Raw genomic sequence first — 20,902 nt, 5'->3', positions numbered from 1 at the left:
TCACTTGGTTCCCTCAAATGGTTTTAAAACTGGCCATACAAATGACAATGTTGTGAAATATATTTTCTTTACAACAGGGCGGCTGGGTATTGCTTTATAAACGAGAAGGCTGAATAGAATACTTCTGCAATTCTAGAAATAAATACACCACTTTCGTTCAGTAAAAAAAAAAACATACCCCTCACCCAAAAAAATAAACACACCCACCTTTATTACCCTAGCTTAGAAAATGTCCAAAGTCCAAGAGAATGTGAGAAAATATTAAAAATAAGAATAATAAGTTCAATTTTGGCACAAATCCATTTGTTTCCAAAACAAATCCATCTACTGCAGACGTTTGAACATTGACAACCTTTAATCAGGCGCTATTAAGTAACACGTCCGTCGTGATGTGTGTATTTTTTGTGTTCCATTTCGTATTTGAGAATATATACAGAGCACATCTTGGGGTAAAATGCAGTGCTGTTAATGTCCCGACTCGGGGATTCGCTTATAAAAGAGCAAGTAGGGTGTTGAAGAGGAGCAGGTCTGAGGGGAGCAGGCTTGAATGAAATCTTCCTCCTTGACCAAATGCACTTCTGAGTCATCGAACAGCAGCCATTTGCCTTCGTATTCGAGGAGGTTTTTTAAAGCCTGTTGTTCCGAGGCCTCCTCTTCCTCACGGGAAGTTGCCCCTCTCTCCTCTCCAGCCTCCGCCTCCTTTTTCGGCTCGACTTTTGCATGTCGTATGGTTTTTCTTTGCTCTGATTCGTCTTTCATCCCACCATCGGTCACTCTCTCTTCGTGCTCGACGCTGGTCCGACTCCGTTGGCCACCCAAGAGTCCGACCCCGCCCTCCGGACGCTTCTTACTTCCTGGTTTGCCGCAAGCAAAGCTCGAGGCAGGTTGCTGGTTCGCATCTCGCCTGATTGAGACCTCACCATCGTCGTCGTCCCGCACTACTTCTTCGGAGATGTTTTGCTGCTCCCTTTCGCACAGCCAGAATTTGGCATCCTTGAGGCCACTCATGCGGACGTAGGCAGTGTAATGGCCGCTGCCAATAGACACGCCGCTGTGCATGACCACGGCAAAGAGCTCGTAGTCGTGGCCTTTGCTGGACGAGCGTGGCATGCACCACTCCTCCAGAGACAAAGTCAAGGGCGTCTGCAAGGGTGTGTTCACCTTGGAAAGACCGACGTACGGGTCCGTTCTAGAAAAAGGGAACATATGTTGATGAGAAACGCGTCTCAAAGCGAGGAAGGTATTGACCGGTCAAGTGACTCACTCCGAACTGCTGGCGGAGAAGCGCTTCAAGTGAATGGTGACGATTTCGGGTGTCTTGTCAAAAAGAAGACTCCTCTCGGCCTCTGCGTAATGGCGACACGTGTCGCAGAAGTACTTGTCCTCTCCAGAAATGCGCTCCACCGACGCAAACTGCCCAATGGCCCATTTCAGGGTCTTCTCGGGTTTTGGGTATGGAGAAACTGGAGAAAGAACATTTTGGTTTGATGTTTTTTTTCAAATTCATGAGGTGATCATTTGTGACACACTTCATGTGTCTGAAGCCAAAAGAGTTCACAAAACAGGTCAGTCTTCTGACCAGATGGAGCTCTTATGTGCGTCTTGCTGATCTCGGGTAGACCACTATTGCTGCCGTAAAAACATAATTCCGTTTCAGACTGTGGCCCTCCCGTTACCGCTGAGTGGAAACGTGATGTATCCCTGCCGTGATTTCTTCTAACCTGAAGAGAGATCGTCCGAGCTGCTGGGTTGCTCCTCCTGCACGGGGACACTGATGTCCTGGAAATCCTCTCGCCTCTCGCTGAAGCTTTCACACTCCAGACAACGCGTCCGTAGAAGCAGTTGGCCATGGAACAAGTGCTCCATCAGGTCTAGGCCGTCTGCAAAGTCAGAAACATAAACATTCATTATTGTACATGCGAGTGTATCAATCTCAGCAATTTAAGTAGTAGAACGTTTATTTTTGGTACAACAAACCATACGATTTGAGGGGGACAGGGACTGAGCTGTGCAACAACCTGCGAGTAACTGACCCCCCACCCCCTCAGCCCTCAAAAAAGGGTTTGAAAAATGTAAACGTTTTAACTGTACATTAATACCCCACAAACGATATATTTCCAAGCTCACCTTACATTAGCCTTTAAAAAAAATAAAAATCACCTTTTCACGTATGCCCGAAATTGCTCCAAGAAAGCAACGCGTTGCAGTTTATTGCACTTCAATTCAAAAAGTGCAACTCGTTCAATGAAATCGTGAATTTGGCGCTTTTGTTGACTGTAAGCCTTAATCATCAAAGTTCGATTTAAGAAATAATTTCACTCTGTGTGTAGTCAATCTGTAAAATCTGGGTCTCGTCTTATGAACTGAAGTTTCCGCAATATTCTCGTTTGGAGATGAATTTGAAGTTCTGCAGAATTGTATTTTACAATCCTTCGTGTCCTCCCCCCTTGTGAGGATAAAGCGGATCGGAAGATGAATGAATTAATTTTTCATGTCCTACCCTGATGAGGTGGCGCCTTTTGGACCTGCTTCCCATTTGGAAAGATGACACTCTCACTTTTCTTCTCATCTTTCGTTTGGCCTTCGCCAGCTCCAACGTTCCCTTGCTCCGCTTTCGTTGAGATTTTGGCAAATGTCGAGGTGAGCTTCCCGACGGTGCGAAACATGGACATGATGCTTGGCTGTTTCTCAGCGGGCCTCAGCCAGCCCAGTTTGCAGCGTTTCTTCTTTCTCCCATCAGCCTCTTTGAATGTTTTCTCATCACCGTTGGCCCCTTCTTCTCCCAACTCCTTGGTCGCATCCTTCTCTTCAGCTTTGTCCTTTGTGTTTTCCACAGCGTTATCACGAAATGACTTACTTTTGGAGCGGGTGACCGGTGCGCTCAACAGATGCTCCTCCTCCACTCCAGATTCTCCAGACTTTGGCTTTTTTTTGGCATTTCCCATCTCGGTGTCGCTTTTCCTTTTTCCAGCCACCTGACCATCCTCGCTGACGTCTCTTTGGGATTCTGACCCCGAACTGCTGTCATGTTCCACTTGGACCTCGGTCACAATGGCCTCCTGCTTTTTATCCGTCCTAATAGTCTTGCAGGCCTCCTGTATATAACCCAAGATGCACTGCAGAACCTCTTGGGCATCATGCTGAAAATAGCCTTCATACATCGGGTTCAGTTGCCTGCAACACATCCAAAGCATCAAAATTCTTTATGTGTCAAACTTACTCTTCGACGTGACAATGAATCTCAAATAATCAAGCAAAATCAAGACTGCTTCTTCCAATATACATTCACCCAACTTAAGAGTATTTGTACATTTTCCATTCATGAAGTAAATCGGTTGATTGCAAAGCTTCCTTCAAAGAAATATTTGGACCGGGTGTATTACAGTTTCATATTTTCAACAAAGGGATTAACCTGAGTGTTTTAAGAACTTCACGAGGCGACGTGTCTAGCTCTCGCTCGCTGAAGCTGTCGGTGTTGAGCAGAAAGTCGGACTGCAGCTGCTCCACGGACCTTATCAGACTGTGGAAGTTCGCGAGGAGCTCGATCTGTGCCGGGAAGGACTCGGGAGTTTCTCTTGCTCGCTATCAACAAAATTGAAGGATACAAGTATGCTGGAGACAAGAGTGTGTGAAGGGAGAAAATAAAAAGGCGCTGACCTCTTCAGATTGTTTTGTTTCTTCAGTGGGTTTAGCTTTGCTTATAGACAACTTGTACAAGGATTTGATGCCTTCTTTTAACCCTGGACAGTGATAGAGCACCTGCGGGGAAAAACACACACATTTACATGTCATCTTGAACTAGGACTTAAAATTTGTATTTTCATACCAATCCAAATGAAAAATGTAGTGGAGCACCTGTGGCATCATTTATAAAAGTGTGTATGTGCACACAAGCTGAAAATACAATCGCTGGTGCACCGAAGAAAACAAAATATGTGCACTTTTCCTTTTTAAAATCAAACAACTTCATTGGAAACATGAGCTGCAGGCTGTGCCCTCTACATGCCCCCATTCTATCATTCGTCCATCAATCAATTTCTATACTGTTTATCCTGATCAGCATTGTAGGGAGCTGGGGCCCACACCAGCAGCAAAAAGCAAACTTCAGCACGGATTGGCTCACAAATATTTTCCATGGCACAAGAAGAGACAGCGAGTTACAGCTGTACTTACTGATTTTTATTTGATTGCTTGACATTCATTCTTTTCAGGCTGTCAGACTACCAGATAAATATCGTTTTGTGTCTTGGACCAGGCGAGACGTCATACTGCTAAATTCACCGTACCGGGACATTACCGGTACATGGCGCAACTGTCAGACATGTATGCCTGTAGTTCTCCGATTGTAAAATGGCCTCCAGAGAAAGGAGTACCAATACATTGAAAGAACCCCAGGTATCGGTACTTGCCCACCGTAATAAAATAATCTTGTTTTTTTTTTACCCCCTACACGTATTTACAGTAATTATGACTTTACTACTACCTTGGTGTAGTTTTGGTAAAACAACAGCACGTGTTACGGCAGTACTGTAGGAACTCCGCAATGAATTGAGAGTCCGTTGTAATACTTTGAAAAAGCAACTAACCTGTAAGATGCTGTTCAGATAGCAGGTGTTTCCCCCATTGCTGAGCCCCACAAACGGCAACACGACATCACTCTTCTCATATGACAGTGGGAGATCATCCGGCAAGCTTGGTTGCAGAGATTGCGCAGGCACTACCTGATCACAGCTGGTTAGAATAAACATGCCATGAAATCAAGAATGGATTATTGTGTGACCTTGGTTTGAATGGCAATAGTCTCCTCATCCCCGAGTTTTGGTTATACACAGGCAACTAAATCACAGCAAAATACAAAGGCTTAACTTCCAGCATCTGCATATTTGTCAGACAAACTTAAAGACACACATGTTCACTGACTTGGTATCATCTGCTTGAGGTTCAGAGAAATCCAGGGCTCGTTTAGTTTCCTTCTTCTGAAAGAACTTCAAAGACAGTTTACTCCTCTTGATGGGGCTCACCAGCGAGGCCACGTCTTCTTCGCCTTGCAGACCAGGCATCTTCACACTTCACAGGCTGTCCCTTCTAAGAGTTGCAACATCCCCTGTGTGGCAAAAGGAAGAAACACTTTTCATATCGTTTGAATGTGCTATACATTGCACAAAGGTTCAAAAATAATGGCCGGAGCACGGATACGTCCAACTGCGCTGCAAACACTGTAAAATCATACATGTAGACGTATAAAAGAAAGTGGGTGGTTCGCAGTAAATCAACGAACGCCGAAGAATTACATCACCACCGCTGGTTCGAATGCTTAGGACAACACTTTGCGTTATGTCCGTTGCCGATGATTTTGTAGCAGCAGGCACAGAATATCGCTGACTCCAAGTTCCAAAACTGGGTCACTCATAACCCTGAGGCACAACAACATCCGCGAAGACAAGTTTTTCGTGGCTCAATTTTAAATGATTGAAGTCCAATGTACCAACAAACTTGTGATCGTACCTTAATAAACTACTCCGGGCTTAATCTGAATAGATTTTACAGTAGTTTTCGATTAAAACAACATTTTATGTACGCTGCACCAAAGCTTGGCGCTTTTTCTCCAATCTACGGACCAGCGACTGCTACATCGCCGGTGAATACCGGCCTACTCAATCAAACGTCGAATATTTTTTTTAACATGAAATTGTCAACTATGATACGACTCCCATTAAATGCAATTACCCTCAGTGTTGAATACAAGGCATTGAAATATATAATAAAGTGAACATTTGTCTCCAAATAATCTGGCGTTTTTATTAGACACCAATGTCCAGTTCAGGCCCACCGGAAGCCATTTTTGTAGTCCTCAATTTATTTTGGGTATGATCGGAAGTCACTGGTGTAGTTGTCCAAAATTAGAACTCAAGCTGTGACGTGGGGTGCTATGTCCCAAAATAGTTTTGGTACTTAAAGCAAATGTTTCTCTTTAAAAATGGAACAATGCAGTAATGAACTGTAGCTATATTTGCGTGGTTATCCTGCAGACGACGCTGTGGGAGACCAAAAAGATATTGGTCGTGCAATGGTATGGCAAGAGCACAATACCTTTTTTAAGTTACGTTACTAGGCCTCTGTTTTTGCCAAGTTTAATAATGAAAGAGAAATACAATCAAAAGAAAAAACGCAATCTAGATAGAACATGATAATTCAATTGGCGTGTAGCAGTGTAACATAGCAAATAGTGGTGAATGATCCACATTGTAATTAAAAAAAAACACAATATATTTTGAGAAGAAAAAAGTTCAAGCTACCCTCACTGTCCGCGTAAGAAAATACATTAAAAAAAGAAGATGTCCCCGTTCGCCAGCAAGGGGCACGCTTGTCAATGACATCGTCACGCCGCCCAACAGTGTTGGTCCACAGTTACTGGAGCATCTCCACATCTCACAGTCAGCTCGAGCTATCGTCCACGATTTGAACGGTAAGATGCTGTTTACGTTTTCTTTGCCCATTATTTTATTGTATTTTTCAACAAAAGAGCGAAAATGCTGAATTGCTTCCATGCGAACGGTTCCTTCATCAGGTGCAATATTGCACAAATACGTTTATGTTAATGAGGCGCGGATGTAAAATAGTTGTTTTCCGAAGAGGCTCGCATCACTTTAGTGCTGTTGGAGGAAAACAAATCAACAACGTTTAATATCTCACGTGCACATCAGTACGATGATGCTGAGTAATAGCTGAGGTTCTAGCGTTTCTGCTGATGCTGCTGCAGAGAGTCTTCTTGGACAGCAGCAACTACATGCATCGATGGACTAGGAACAGCTACAGCTTCCTTAAATCGCTACCAGCCGTCTGGCTTAGTCACCAAGTGATGTTGTAATAGTCTTACTCGTGAATTGCACCAGTAAGGAGGTGCCACACCTCCCGTTGGTATGTCATATGGTGGGATTTAACAACAGAGGTACTACTTGCTTGCATCATCATTATCATGTTATCTCTTCATTTTAAGATACAGGATTCACGAATGGCTGGCTTCCACAATGAAGCAGTACGAGGCACAGCTCATATACTGTATCACATAAAACATCTTGATTTCAATACTGTGCTGAGTTACATTGACAGTCTTTAGTGAATAATGATGCACAGTAATATAAAGGTCAGTGGGTATTTGATCAAGGATGGTCAGTTAGCTGGCAGTTACTTCTTCAAAGTCCATCAATAACTATGCCATTGAGGCATTTTTCAACACTTTGTTACTTTTAATTCTTGATGGATTGCCCTACATACCCAGTTGATGTTGGTGAACATGTTATCTCAGTGAACTAAGTTAGTTATCCTGAGCAGCAGATGGGCGTGGAATGCATTTCTGTTGTCAAAGATTGGCTTTGATGAAATGTCACAAGCAAGCAAATGGTGTCATCGATGTCACATATCTATGTACCGAAGAAATGAATAACAGTACATCAAGAGTCTGACCTTTTACCCGAAGAACAATGTCTCAAAGTAACACTTAATGTAACGCTGACAATTCATTGATGTTGCATTGTTTGATATTTTGTCTTCATGACAGCATCTGGGTTGCAGCATGGTGCGGCAGTCGTTTGCATGTCTGCTTCACAGTCTAAAGGTCCAACGTTCGAATCCCAGCTATGGCCTTCCGCTGTGGCGTTTTCATGTTCTCCCTGTGCTTTTGTGTTCATATTCTCCTCCCTGTCCAAAAGGATGAAGACTTTAAATTGTCCATAGGTGTGTATGTGAGCCTCAATGTTATTTTTCGATATATGTGCCCAGTGTTTTTAGCTGATTCACAGCACAAATAGTAGAAGCAAAGCACATGACATATGTTTTGGGTGGGGGAAATGAGCTAGTTTTTGTCATACAAACTGTCCAACATTGAACACGCACATTTTAATCCAGCGGCCAGCTGCAGGCAATTCCCTTCCCAACAGAATTTTTTAACCCTCAACCTGTGCTACTAATGAGGGCCATTGTCAATGCACCGTACAGTAGGGTTGGCCTTTATCAAGGACGGCTTTGTCCCAAGAAGCACAAGATTCCCATTGGCTGGAGGAGCAGAGGTAGAAAGGTCAACAGTTCCAAATCCCAGTGTTTCATGATGTAAAAAAAACACCCCCCTTCATTCTCCACCCGCAATGTTTCCCAACAGGGCAAGAGGGGGAAAATGAAGGCATGTTGACTGCCAGGCAGACATGCACTCCAAGAATGTTACATTTCATTACATGCTACAGTTCACCTGGCAGCATGCCATCTGTTTTATTATAAACTATTACGCAAATAACAATCACTTCCCTGATGTGCGGTAAATGCTCCTGAGGTCAAAGTCATGCGTCTTTCTGTACTTGCAACTCCAGCGTATACAATTTTGATTTTATTCACTGTGGTTTTTAGTTGTGCTTCTTTTGTGATGCTGCATCTATCGATGGTACACCCTCTCCGTTTATGCCTGAAGTGCATGATGATGGATTCGAAGACTTAGAAAACTGAACCACTATGATACTCTTGGTATTTTATGATTGTACTTTACCATAGCAGCAAAGGTTGACCTAACTGGCCCTTTCTTGAGAACTCGTGCAAGGATTTCAGTCCTCAATACTTCAAACACAAAGGAGGAACAGTAACGCTTTATGGCTTTCTTGACATCTATTGATGGGCGCTGGATCTATCTCATGAAGTGCAGCGGTACTGATGTACCCGTAGGTGTTGTGGCCAAAATGAGATCTTGGCCAGCACATTCACATCTTTGCTCACTGCACATAGTTTGAGAAACCCCCGTGTGATGCGGGCTGAAGAGGTGGGTGTGTCCACTCAGCCGCTCTGATGTTTGAAAGCCGCAACCCTTCCATCCTACTCAGTCTGCCCTGAACTCTCTCGCTGCTCTCCCGTTTCACTCAGTCTGCCTGTCTGCCTGCTCTCCAGTGGAGTTTCGCTTTCCACTGTTCATCAGCACCAAGGATACATTCTCACAAACACAAATGGACACACTTTTGCAAACAATTATTGTGGGAGGAGCTTGAAAGTGAGAATCCAGCACTGCTGAGGCGCCATTATTTTCCAAAGATTTCAAAAACAAGCTGCAGAGGTAAGGGAAGATCAAATGTGATTAATGTTTTTTTTTCTATTGTTCACTCAGTTCTTTACTCAGCTGTTGATGTGGACCCATGTAACATTTTACCCATAGTTGTGCTCTTTTCACCATTTTATTCACTTGTTTCATGCTCTGTCTTTGGACTATATATTTTATGACCACTGTGTCAAAGCATTTTATTTTAAAGAGTTTATTGTGGCTTTTATGGCCCTCCCATTTGTATCCCCAAGCCCACATTTAAGTTTATACCGACCAAAACCAACACATTTTGGTTGTTACTCCCATTCTGTGTTGAAGTTCTTTCTTTGTTTGGTTGCTTATTTGTGTTACTTTGTTGGGTTTTTTTTGTTTTTGTTGGGGATTTATTTAGCACATCCGTAAGGTAAACCGTGTCCACGGGAAAGACTTTTGTCTGAGCACTTCCTTGCACTCATAAAGGAAAACTCTCTTCTATTTCATACCTTGTCTTTCATCTCTCTTGCTATGCCAGTTGATACCATTTCCTAAGCGTCTCATTATCTGTGCCAGTTTTGAGTAAAGTTACCTGCTGGCCTGACTAATGTCTTCCAGCTGGTGCCCAACACGTGCACATGTGCGTGCAGTTACAGTACACACATTTGAGAAAGTAGGCCCACACCAATCAGATAGGAGCTGTGAAAATTGAAGGAATGGGTTTAGAATGATAATATGGGCTCTCTGAGCTCTGCATGCATTCACTCTGCATCTCTGCTTTGCCTGCATTTCCTCTTTCTACCCCCCATGCCCCTTACCCCCCCCCTCCCCCTCCCTTTTCTCCAGTCTACTCTCTTTACAATCTTTCTGCCTTCCCCTATCTCTGCTCTCTCAGCGAGTGCATGTATTCACAGTCAGTCTTGGCCACTATTCTGCATGTCTGCAATACATAATCGGCCACGGTTGGTTGGCACGCCACAGCTAGACAACATTAAAACATCGACACATTCCCATTATAGAAAAGTTGTTGACAAGAAGCCACAGTGCCACTGTGTGTACATGCATGTGTGCCCACATACAGTACATGGAACATCTCTATCTATATATCTATCATCTTCCATCTAGATTTGAATCTTTTTAATGGAACCCCAAAGGCTAATGGGTGTTCACTATGCATATGCAGGTCAAAAGGTGCCCATTATTAGTCAAACATAGAGCGGTTCAGGTAATGGATGGATGGACGTTGTCAATTGCAATATTTTTTACTCACATTTGTGCCTCGTCCGTCGCTCTGTGTGTATGGTCCGCTACGTGTTTGTGTGTCAGTATGATTTCCTGGGAAGTGCTGAGAGGTGGTTCATTCTGGATCATGCTGTCGGCTCATGGCGTTTAGAGGCCTTGCTGTAGTGACGCAATGATGTGTGATTTGCAGAGTGACACTGGCAGAGTTATCTGTGAGATGTGACTGAGAATCATACGCCCACGAGGTTCTTTTAATGACCATCCGATGTGAAAGTTATTTTTTCCAGACTCTCGCTGCACTTTGTAGGCTATTGCATGATCGTAGACCTACATATTGTACAATCCAAACAGACCTGATTTATCAAAAGGGCTGGTTCCCCAACCATTATGTAAATCCATCGTCAGGTTTGGTTTATGCATGACCCACTCGATGTTTAATATTTCCGAAAACTAATATCATTGCAGTTGCACTCATTGTCATAAATAGTGAATTAGATCATCTTGTTTTTGTTGTGGAAAACAGATAATGTCAGTTCTGTAGGAAAGATTTCCCAATCTGGATGACCATGCAGTTGCACGTAAAGTATGCGTGCACACACTCTTTGCCCTCCCAGTACGCGTTACATAGACCCTTGCTAGAAACACAACTAATGTATCATGAGGCAAGGCAAGCCAAGGTAGCTGAATTTATAGAGCATATTACATACACCAGCCAACTCAATGTGCTTTACACAAGCACAGACACACCATGGAAAAGCTTTTACAAACACAAATAACGACATTCAGAAGCGAAGCAGAGAAAACAAAAGTACCCTCTCAAAAATTACAAGAACATACAGTACATTGGCAAATTTAAAGACGTTCGCAAAACACTTTAAAAACGTCTAAAACTGAAGAAATAAATGTGGGTTTTTAAATATTAGTTAAAGTCTGCACTCTGAATTGATTTTAAAACGGTTTAACCCTTTCAGGCACAGCGGTTACGACAGTGGACAGCTTACCATGTTATCAGGTTACAGCACAGGTGTCGAACTAGTTTTTGTCGGGCCACATTGTAGTTACGGTTTCCCTTGGAGGGCCGCTACGAATTTTGGAAAACCATATACATGTTTAATTCCATCCACATATTACACACAGTGCACAAACAATTGATCAAGAACTAGTTTTAACTAGTCAAGAATAATGACTGTTATTGTGGATTGCATGTGACAATTTAAATTTTGGTTCAGACTTTAGCAAGCATCATGGACCTTGACATGATTGATTTGCTTTTGCGGGCCACTAAAATGGTGTGGCGGGCCAGATCTGGCCCCCGGGCTTTGCGTTTGACACCTGTGGGTTACAGAGTGCATGAAAGAGTGAAAAGACCTTAATCAAAAGAATGGGAAATAGCTAAGTTTTATACCGTGTTTTGTGTTACATATTGTATGGGGTTCTTTGGATGACTTGAACTTAAACATTGGAGTATTTGTTTGGCGTCATTGAAAGATAATTTGATTAGTGTCATTCGGGATCTCAAAAAATCTCTACTGGGGTCCGCTCAGAATCAAAATACCTTTGTTGGCCAACCACATGTGTTTGTATACACGTGTGTGTTCAGTTAGCGTGATTGCTTGGGGGCAATAGAAGTGAGAATTGTCATGCTGTTATGCCTTCTTATTGATGCATGGAGACAGAATGGGGGGACAGAATGTTCCGTCGCTAAGCCGCCACTGGAGGTAGTCACTGGTGGCGTTCACTGCAATTGTACTTGACAAAGAGCCCTGCAGAGTTACATGAGTTTGACTCACGAGGATTTATTTTGGGTCGTTTCATCTCCACAGTATTTAGAGTTATTAAAACTGATGTGCTTTCACCAAACAAGTGGTGGGGGCTGTCGAGGGAGCTTTAAGACTTCGAAAGTGCTGCACTACGAGGAAGAAGGACTCCCTAAAAATCTCTTTCGGTCACTCAAAGTACCTCCAACCCCTTCACTGAGAACACAAATTAGAGCTTGGGGTCATCGCACGCACATACAGTCTTCACGCATGCAGACACACGCACACTTCACCGGAGCAAAGGCCCAGGGAATGGAACTGTTGATTGAATTCTGTCATCACCCTCTTTCTCAGCTATGCTTTCAACTCTCGGCGGCCCTGTTGTCCAGTGATTAGCACGTCCGACTCATAGTGCAGATGTGCAGGGTTCGATTCGGGCTCTGGCCTTCCTGTGTGGAGTTTTCCCCATGCCTGCGTGGGTTTTCTCCGGGTCCTCTGGTTCCTCTCACATTCCAAAAAATGCATGGCAGGCTGATTGAACACTCCATATTGTCCCGAGGTGCGAGTATGAGCGAGGACGGTGTCCCCCGCCTACTGCCCGAAGACAGCTGGAACAGGCTACAGCACCCTCCGCGACCCCAGTGTGGATAAAACAGTTCGTAAAATGGATGGATGGATGCTTTCAACTCTATCTTTTGCCACATGTCGGAGTCCTTAAGCTCCAGGTGGCTCTTCTTCCAGTTGAGATGAGCAATGGTGTCTATTGCATCTGCTCTGGAAAACGTACCTGACTGGCCATGTCATACAAAACATCCATCCATTTTCCATACCCTCATAAGGGTCGCGGGCGTGCTGGAGCCTCTCTTAGCTGTCTTCGGGCAAGAGGCGGAGGACACCCTGAACTGGCCGCCAAGGCGCACATAGATGAACAACCATCTATGCTCACACTCACATCTCGTGACAATTTGAAGTGTTCCATTATCCTGCCATGAATGTTTTTGGAATGTGGGATGAAATCTGAGGACCCGGAGAAAACCCACGCAGGCACGGGAAGAACATGCCAATTTTACACAGGAAGGCCAGAACCGTAATCGAACCCTGCACCTCTGCACTGTGAGGCCGACGTGCTCACCAGTCGCCCACCGTTACACCAGTCATACAAAACAATAATTAGAAAATCCCAGATCAAGTTGAGCGGTGAGACTCCTAATTATGCTACTGAGAGGTCCTATAATTCCTATATGTTAAATGGTGGCCATTTGCTCATGCTATCTGCCTTCCCCGAATGTGTTTTTATCGTGGTGAGCACATGGTTACCCGCATGTGTGTTTTGTTTTTCAGTTTCCTTAGGTAGAGACTCCTGTGACACACCTGCAGTCGATGTCAATAAGCAGGGTGACGGTTAGGGCGCTGCAGAGGGATAAGGGAGACATCACATTATTGATTTGCTCAACTCCATTTTCGCTTTGCGGCATTACGTCTTCTCTGTATCCCGAATGTGTTTCATGACATCTAATTCCAATCAATTTATTCAATTCGGCTCTGTATTATTGTGCATTTAATTAAGTCTGCTTTGAGGTCCAAGATTTGGTCATTTCATTTTCCTTGACAGAGCAATCCAAACAAATGAATCCCGCAGACTTGAACCACTCTCAGAGAATCTCGCCAACCGTTATTTTGTTTTCTTTTTCTTCACTGGCCCCCTTCCTCTTCCCCACATTTCTGCTAACTGTGTCTAGATATTGCTTTTTTATGCCGAAATGACTGCCCTATAGAAGGTAAATCTAACAATGATGTTGGCTTGGGCGTTAACACTCATTTGTAAGTACGTAATATACAAACAAAAAGATCAATCATAATTGTTTCTCCGACCACACCATCACCACCAGTTTATTGACTAAATGCAGATTATCACTTTGCCCAACAAGCAATTCACAAGTTGTTGTAGTTTTTTTTTGAAGAGGTGGTGAATCCCACCCAGTTTTTGGACAGAAGCCACCACCGATTCGGTTGCCAAAGCAGGCAGATTTTCGTCCTGGCTCTGAAAGCCCAATTGTGATTAAAGCACTGTCAGCAGGCCAAGAACTATTCACAGCATGATCTCGCTACACCAAAGCACATTGAACTTCTGTACTGTGGCATGAATTTGTTTGAACTGATTAAATTGCAGACTAGCATTGACCTCCCTGTGTCCCTCTATATCCATGCGCAAACAATGATGCACAAATGAGCTTTTAGTCTATCGAGGCCTCCACATTGTTGTGAGAACTATTTATATTGGAAGCTGCTTTTATGTTGTAATCAGTCGATTTCAAGTAAGTGATATAACTTTGGGAACACCGGCATGCAGTATAAAATGACGACACTTTTGGATGGAATGCTTTATACCAGTAGTCCCAACCGCCAGGCAGTAGGCCAGTACTGTGAAGCAGGACATTTGTCATGGGGCCACACACACAGACTGAACAAAACATATGTCATTGTATATAAGAGTCTTAAATTAAGTTCTATTTTGAAAATGTGGCACAATCACCTGTGCCTCTGCCTCATCCCGTAAACTAGCAAAAGTGAAATAGGTACATAAATAATAAGCTTCTTTAGAAAGGGAAACAAGCCAAATAATGAGAAAAAACCTGCAACAAAATTAAAGCTGTATTTAAGAAGCAAGTTGGATAATCCTATTGAAGATACTATTTTAAATTCCTAGTTGCCGAATATGTAGCGACAGGCTAGCAAATTAGGTAATACAGCCGTTAAAACTGCTTCGGCACATGCAGCCCAAGCATGCAGAGTAAATAGACAAGCATTGGAGTTTTTAAAATGTATTTTTGACTGTGGGTGGCCCGGTAGTCCGGGTAGACCGGTGGTTAGCACGTCGACTTCACGGTGCAGAGGTACCGGGTTCAATTCCAGCTCCGGCCTCCCTGTGTGGAGTTTGCATGTTCAGGCCTGCGTGGGTTTTCTCCGGGTACTCCGGTTTCCTCCCACATTCTAAAAACATACTTGTCAGGCTGATTGAACACTCCAAATTGTCCCTAGGTGTGAGTGTGGGCGTGGTCTCTGTGTGCCCTGCGATTGGCTGGGAACCGATTCAGGTCCCCCGCCTACTGCCCGAAGACGGCTGGGATGGGCTCCAGATCCCCCGCAGCCCTTGTGAGGATAAAGCGGATCAGAAAATGGATGATGGATTTTTGACTGTGATTTATACAGAAAAAAAAGTTCCACGTGAATACAAGTCATTTCACTCCATCCATCCGTTACCCGATCTGCTTATCCCCACGCGGGTCGCGCGTGTGCTGCAGCCTATGTCGCAGCTGTCTTCGGGCAGTAGGCGGGGTACACCCTGAACTGGTTGCCAGCCAATCGCAGACAACAAGTCAATATTATCAAGTCAATAAAACTCGAACTCCCTGGAAATATAAGTTATAAAAAACAAAAGTTCATCATTAAAACTGATTGTCCAATTGAGAATAGCACAGACTTGAATATACTTAATAGACTTGAATAACACTTAAAAAAAGAAAAAAAATCTGGTTCTGCTTGTGAATTTGTCTCGCTGCAGAAGGAAACAAGGAGCATAGTGGGGGACGGCCACGTGCCAAAGAGATGATCTGACTGGCCTCTTGATTGACAGCAGGAAAACCCAGTTAGCACCAACCCTGGCCCCATCCACATACAGCCAGCTCCCTTTTCAACAATCAACACAGGGAGGACAATTCTTCCACTTTGCACGCCACTGTTGAGGCATTACTTAAATGAACATTTTCTTCAGATTGTATTTTGTAGTATTGAGTCATGAGGATATGTATTGGAGTCAAAGTATAGATTTTACTATAGTGGAGTGTAAGTTGCCAGAAAAAAAAGATGTTACATACGAAAGTTTACTTCATGAACAGAGACTGCAATGTTAGGAGCCTGTAATGTTGCATCACATATACAATCATTTGTTTCTATTTTTCTTTTTACTCTGTCAGTCTGGCACAATATATCTTTATATCTTTTTTTTTAAGCATGTGTCATCATATTGCAGCTTGAAAAACATAGTACCGGGCATTACTCAAGAAGCAACAGTGAGAAATAATATCTTGGTCCATCCTTACATTGTCTCCCCATAGTGTATCCTGACACATTTCTTAATGGGTTCCTGGCATTGACAGGCAGGAAAAAACTGTGTTTGTAGAGGAGCAGAGAGAGCTGAGGGACTTCCTTAATGCTACCTTCGCCTTCAAATGCAGCCTTCTTATTGGCTGGCACAAGGGGGGAGGAACATCCTGGTTGAGTGCCGATGGAAGTGGCCGCTCCCTGCTGGACGTCCAAAATGTATTGTGTGCGTGTGTCTGAATGTGTGTGTGTGTGTGTGTGTGTGTGTGTGTGTGTGTGCGCGCGCGTGCGCACGTGCGGAAGTGTTTGTGGTAGAATGCTGTCTGTTCTGTACTGAAATAACCTTTGGTTTTCTTAGCGTGTGTTTAAATGGTGCCATTGACCAATGTCTGCGTGCCTTTCCACACAATTACAAAGGTCGTCAAGCCATTGTCTCTTCCTCGCGTATTGAACACATTTCCCTGTGTTGAGCTCATTATTCTTCACCCTTTGATTATATCTCAATACACTGACAGAGATGCCTTTGAAGGTGAATTTGAATGTTGGTCAAAAGTTTTCTTTTAGGATTTCTTAGAACACCAGACCTAAGATGGATATAATGTATTTGTAAACTTTTAGAATAAAGGGAATCCTAATATATACAGTATAGAATTTTCTTACTTTTATCGGTAAGAAAATTACCATTACTATGTGACGTTTTCGAGAGGCAAGTTCAAATTTGATCATGAACCTGAATTGCAATTGTGGGGATTGATGTGGAGAATGTCTCCCCAGAGGTTTCTTGACACTTTAATCTTTGTAAAATGTTGGTCGATGGAAAACGGAAATGACTACAAAGTTAAAGCTCCGTTTCTTAAATACAAAATGGTTTCTCTCTTTCCCTTTCTCTCTAGTTGCTTCAAAAGCAAAATTGACATCCAGTAATTGACATGTTTATATGTATGGAAATATACTCAGTGCTGAGTGCGTGCTAGTAACTAGTAACATTGACTGCTGTCGAATGAATTATCATGTACTGTAAGTGCAGAGTTTAAAAAAATAATTCTCATCAGAATCAGAAACATCGTTATTGAAAGTTGTAAGGAATTTGTCTCTGGTAGTTTGAAGCCCTCTCGTGCAGCAGAAGCATCCATCCATTTTCCGATCTGCTTTATCTTCACAAGGGTTGTGGGTGTGCTGCAGCCGAATCCAGCCGTCTTCGGGCAGTAGGCGGGGGGGGGACACCCTGAACCGGTTGCCAGCCAATCACAGGGCACACAGAGACGAACCATCATCCATGCTCACACTCACACCAAGGGACAATTTGGAGTGTTCAATCAGCCTGCCATGAATGTTGTTGGAATGCGAGAGGAAACCGGAGTACCCGGAGAAAACCCACACAGGCCCGGGGAGAACATTCAAACTCCACACAGGGAGGCCGGAGCCAGGAGCGAACCCACGACCTCTGCACTGTGAGGTTGACGCGCTAACCACTGGACCACCAGGCACAAGACATACTTTTCAATATGAATACCCCCCCACCCCTCCGCCCCCCGGCCACATAAAAATATAATGTACCCTAACTTTAGGACACCCGTTTTGTAACTCACATAGTTTTTTACCTCTCCAGTGTATCCCACATTTTTTGAAGTTGTTAGAAGAAAGAGTGTAACCCGGGTCGAGATGAAATAAACATTAAAAAACAAAACAAAACCAAAAAAAAAGTACCATGATGTTATTAGTGAAAGGGAGGACATTTGTCACTGTATGTGTGCAAGTGAGCGTTCGTGCCTGTGCTCGAATTCTGTTTCATGTTCCATCTTCCCAACAAGCCTGAGATAGCTCGCTTGAAGCTCAGGAATGTAGATCAACTGATGAACACCTTGCCCGCATGTGAATCTTATCCACATGCTCTACGAATCTACAGTACACCATGCGCGTGCGCGTGCGTGTGCGTGTGTGTGTGTGGGGGGGGGGGGGGCAGAGTGTTCAGCCTCAGTGGAGTTGCCGCTCTTCCAGAGTTTAGTGATCCTTGAACTCGTTCAGCTACTCAACCTGTGCTTTCTTGCATCTGTTTAGAGCAGGCTGACCACCAGCCACTTAGACTGCACATTTTGTACTGAAGCATGTGCCCAGTGTTTTCTATTATTGTGCAAACGTACAACATTTGGAGTCAAATTTTTCTGCTGATGCTTGGAGAATGAGTATGAGCCTGGCGGAACTGCGCAAACCTTCTACGCTCACCAACAGAACACCCTTATAAAAGATCATTTACAGTATTGCCAAAAGTTTCAATCACATCTTCACTGAAATGATTCAGACTGAATCGCTGACTGAATTGTAATCACGAGAATAGCATGTCTTTCATTGCGATGGCAACCAAAGAAACATGAATCTGTAACAACCAAAACACTTGTCAGGTAACACATTATGTATGCTAAGAAATTGTTATGTTCATTTCCATTGTTAATTGAAAGAAAAAGCGGAGACCTATTAGAGCGGAAGTGATTTGGTTGTCCACCCATTCTCGTGGCCACTGCAATATTTGTGGTTAACTGGCATGCTTTTCGTTTACTTTGCTCGCATGCCACTGTTGAATTAGGGTAGGGAACTGAAAAGCTATTTCTGTATATTACGAAGTTACAGCGAAGATGCCTCGATTCCAAAAAGAGAATATAAGTGGCATTTGAGGAGGTGCAGATGTCAACTGTGACAATTAGGCTAGATTGCATCTCCGGAACTGCTCACTCATCAATTAGCCAGATTGTATCATCTTGCTCTTATTCAGGCTCTCTGCTTGTGAAGCCTTGCTTTGTTTTAGACCTGAATCATGAATAGATTCTGGTAGCTACTATTCAATTACCCGGTTTGGCTGAAATACTGTGTTTTACCAAAATAAATATCAAATAAATCAACAAATATTTATGGTTTACATAGACTATATTTGTTTTATATTTCCATATATGCAATATCCACTGAAGACAAATAAACACCTCCCCTTTCTTTCAGGAGAAAGAAAAGTATTCATGGAATTACAGCCGGTACCTCATTTCATAGGCACTAACCTTCACTTCCCCTAATTAAACAAGATTTTTTTGGGAATTTCTCACAATTTAATACAGTTCCCAGGTGTGATAATAACATAACCCAAGGATAATTACAGCACATCTTTTGCGCTCCTTTTTTCTATCCCATGTTTTGAGGAGAGGTTTTGGTCTCATGTAAATGAGCCACTTCTCACGCCACCAGCTTCTTCTCATGCCAAAATCTTGTTACCATGACAACTGGGGGCAGAACTAAGGGGGTTTCATCAAAGCGAGTGACTACTACTTGTGGCACCTCACAGTCTGAATGAAAAATCAAGCCCATATAAAGATAAAGGTATTGATTGTATTGCCACAAGTGGAGGTGCCACTTCAGCAAATGAAACATTTACTGTACAAGCAATTAAAATGTTAATATTCTAAAGTCTGTCCCATTGAAATAATTAAACTGCTGAGCTCATTTGAACTCTAATGACGGACATCAACAAAACAACAGCATGGCGGTACGTCAACTGACAGATCAGTCAGTTGAAGCATTGATTAAAGGTGATAACATTCCACTAATCTGATTTTGTAAATGGGTGGCATGGCGGTGTACTGGTTAGCACGTCTGTCTCTGAGTGTAGCGTTCCTGGGAATTTGCGTGTTCTCCCCGTGCCTGTGTGGGTTTTGTCCGGGTACTCCTGTTTCCTCCCACATTCCAAAAACATGCATCATAGATTGTTTACTCTAAATTATCCCTAGGTGTGAGTGTGAGCGTGAATGGTTGTCTGTCTATGTGTGCTCTGCGATTGGCTGACAACCAGTTCAGGGTGAACCTTGCCTACTGCCCGAAGACAATTGGGATAGGCTCCAGCTCACTCATGACCCAAGTGAGGATAAGTGGCTCAGATAATGGAAGGGTGGATGATTTTGTAAACCAGTTCCTAGAACCATATGAACGATGATCTTTGTTATGTGGCATTGGCCATGGGCACAGGTTAACGGCTCATGCCACATTGGATGTCTGTGTATACTTTGATGCATATACGTTAAATCTTGGATTAAATTAACCAAGGGAATATGACATATATATATATATATATATATATATATATATATATATATATATATATATATATATATATATATATATATATATATATATATATATATATATATATATATATATATATATACACACACTAAAATAAAAAAGAATTCATTCATACAGTATATATACATACATGTATGAATTTAGTTTGGATTTTTTTGTTCGGTTAAGCCACGTTTGCACTTGACATACAGCTGCATTGTAAAATACTGCACAAGTAAATACCGTGCAATGAATAATGTTGTCAGATAGATGATGATGATCAGGATTGAGCTTCTTCTAATCTTGAGTGATGGGTGCAACACTGTAAGTAGACAGCTAAATACATTTCTGTATTCATAATTCCCCATGCTAACTAAACAAGCCTGAGCAGAGGTGGGATGATGTCAGATTGTTTCTGTTGGTAAGGTTTCGATTTGTCACTTTGTGGAGAGAAGGTCTGGGGAGTCACGTGGAAGTGGCAGGTAAGGTAAGGAGTGGCCCAGAAGCAATGAAAAGGGGTGATGAGCTATGACAGATGAGCAGGAAGGCTTGATGTGTTTGCAAAAACCTAGAAATACTGGATTATCACACCATTCACCCGTACTGCTTGATTGTGACTGATTGATCTGTCTAGCCTTGTACTCTCAGAAGTGCAGGC

General features: G+C 43.0%; 2 protein-coding genes across 3 annotated transcripts in view; one reads left to right on the top strand and one right to left on the bottom strand.

The window, feature by feature from the left end:
- Positions 1 to 194: 194 nt before the first annotated feature.
- usp1 (ubiquitin specific peptidase 1) lies at positions 195 to 5,665 on the bottom strand. Of its 2 annotated transcripts, none has more exons than XM_052073388.1 (9): positions 5,506 to 5,665; positions 4,921 to 5,104; positions 4,587 to 4,731; positions 3,658 to 3,759; positions 3,413 to 3,582; positions 2,501 to 3,174; positions 1,722 to 1,880; positions 1,265 to 1,463; positions 195 to 1,189 (listed from the first exon to the last, which is right to left on the bottom strand). In XM_052073388.1, the coding sequence occupies exons 2-9, from the start codon at positions 5,058 to 5,060 to the stop codon at positions 466 to 468; spliced, it is 2,313 nt and encodes a 770-aa protein (XP_051929348.1). In that variant the 5' UTR covers positions 5,061 to 5,104; positions 5,506 to 5,665; the 3' UTR covers positions 195 to 465. The 2 variants fall into 2 exon arrangements, with proteins under 2 accessions (XP_051929348.1, XP_051929349.1); XM_052073389.1 differs by lacking the exon at positions 5,506 to 5,665 and adding an exon at positions 5,332 to 5,498.
- A 698-nt stretch (positions 5,666 to 6,363) lies between these two features.
- LOC127605634 (uncharacterized) overlaps positions 6,364 to 20,902 on the top strand; it is an 86,723-nt gene continuing 72,184 nt past the window's right edge. Inside the window, exon 1 of the mRNA XM_052073337.1 lies at positions 6,364 to 6,467. The gene's annotated coding sequence lies outside the window, so the exon portion shown is untranslated. The remainder of the gene's footprint in view (positions 6,468 to 20,902) is intronic.

The sequence above is a fragment of the Hippocampus zosterae genome, chromosome 8 (assembly GCF_025434085.1).
Source record: "Hippocampus zosterae strain Florida chromosome 8, ASM2543408v3, whole genome shotgun sequence".
NCBI classification, from domain to species: Eukaryota; Metazoa; Chordata; class Actinopteri; order Syngnathiformes; family Syngnathidae; genus Hippocampus; species Hippocampus zosterae.
This window is presented reverse-complemented; position numbering and strand designations above follow the sequence as displayed.

Bases quoted from the DNA above. Each gene is read 5' to 3' on its own strand.
- usp1 (XM_052073388.1), bottom strand. From the start codon at position 5,060: ATGCCTGGTCTGCAAGGCGAAGAAGACGTGGCCTCGCTGGTGAGCCCC. The intron at 3,583-3,657 runs GTCAGCGCCTTT...TTTTGTTGATAG, and splicing joins AAACAAAACAATCTGAAGAG to CGAGCAAGAGAAACTCCCGA. The intron at 1,881-2,500 runs GTAGGACATGAA...CTGACTTTGCAG, and splicing joins AAAGGCGCCACCTCATCAGG to ACGGCCTAGACCTGATGGAG.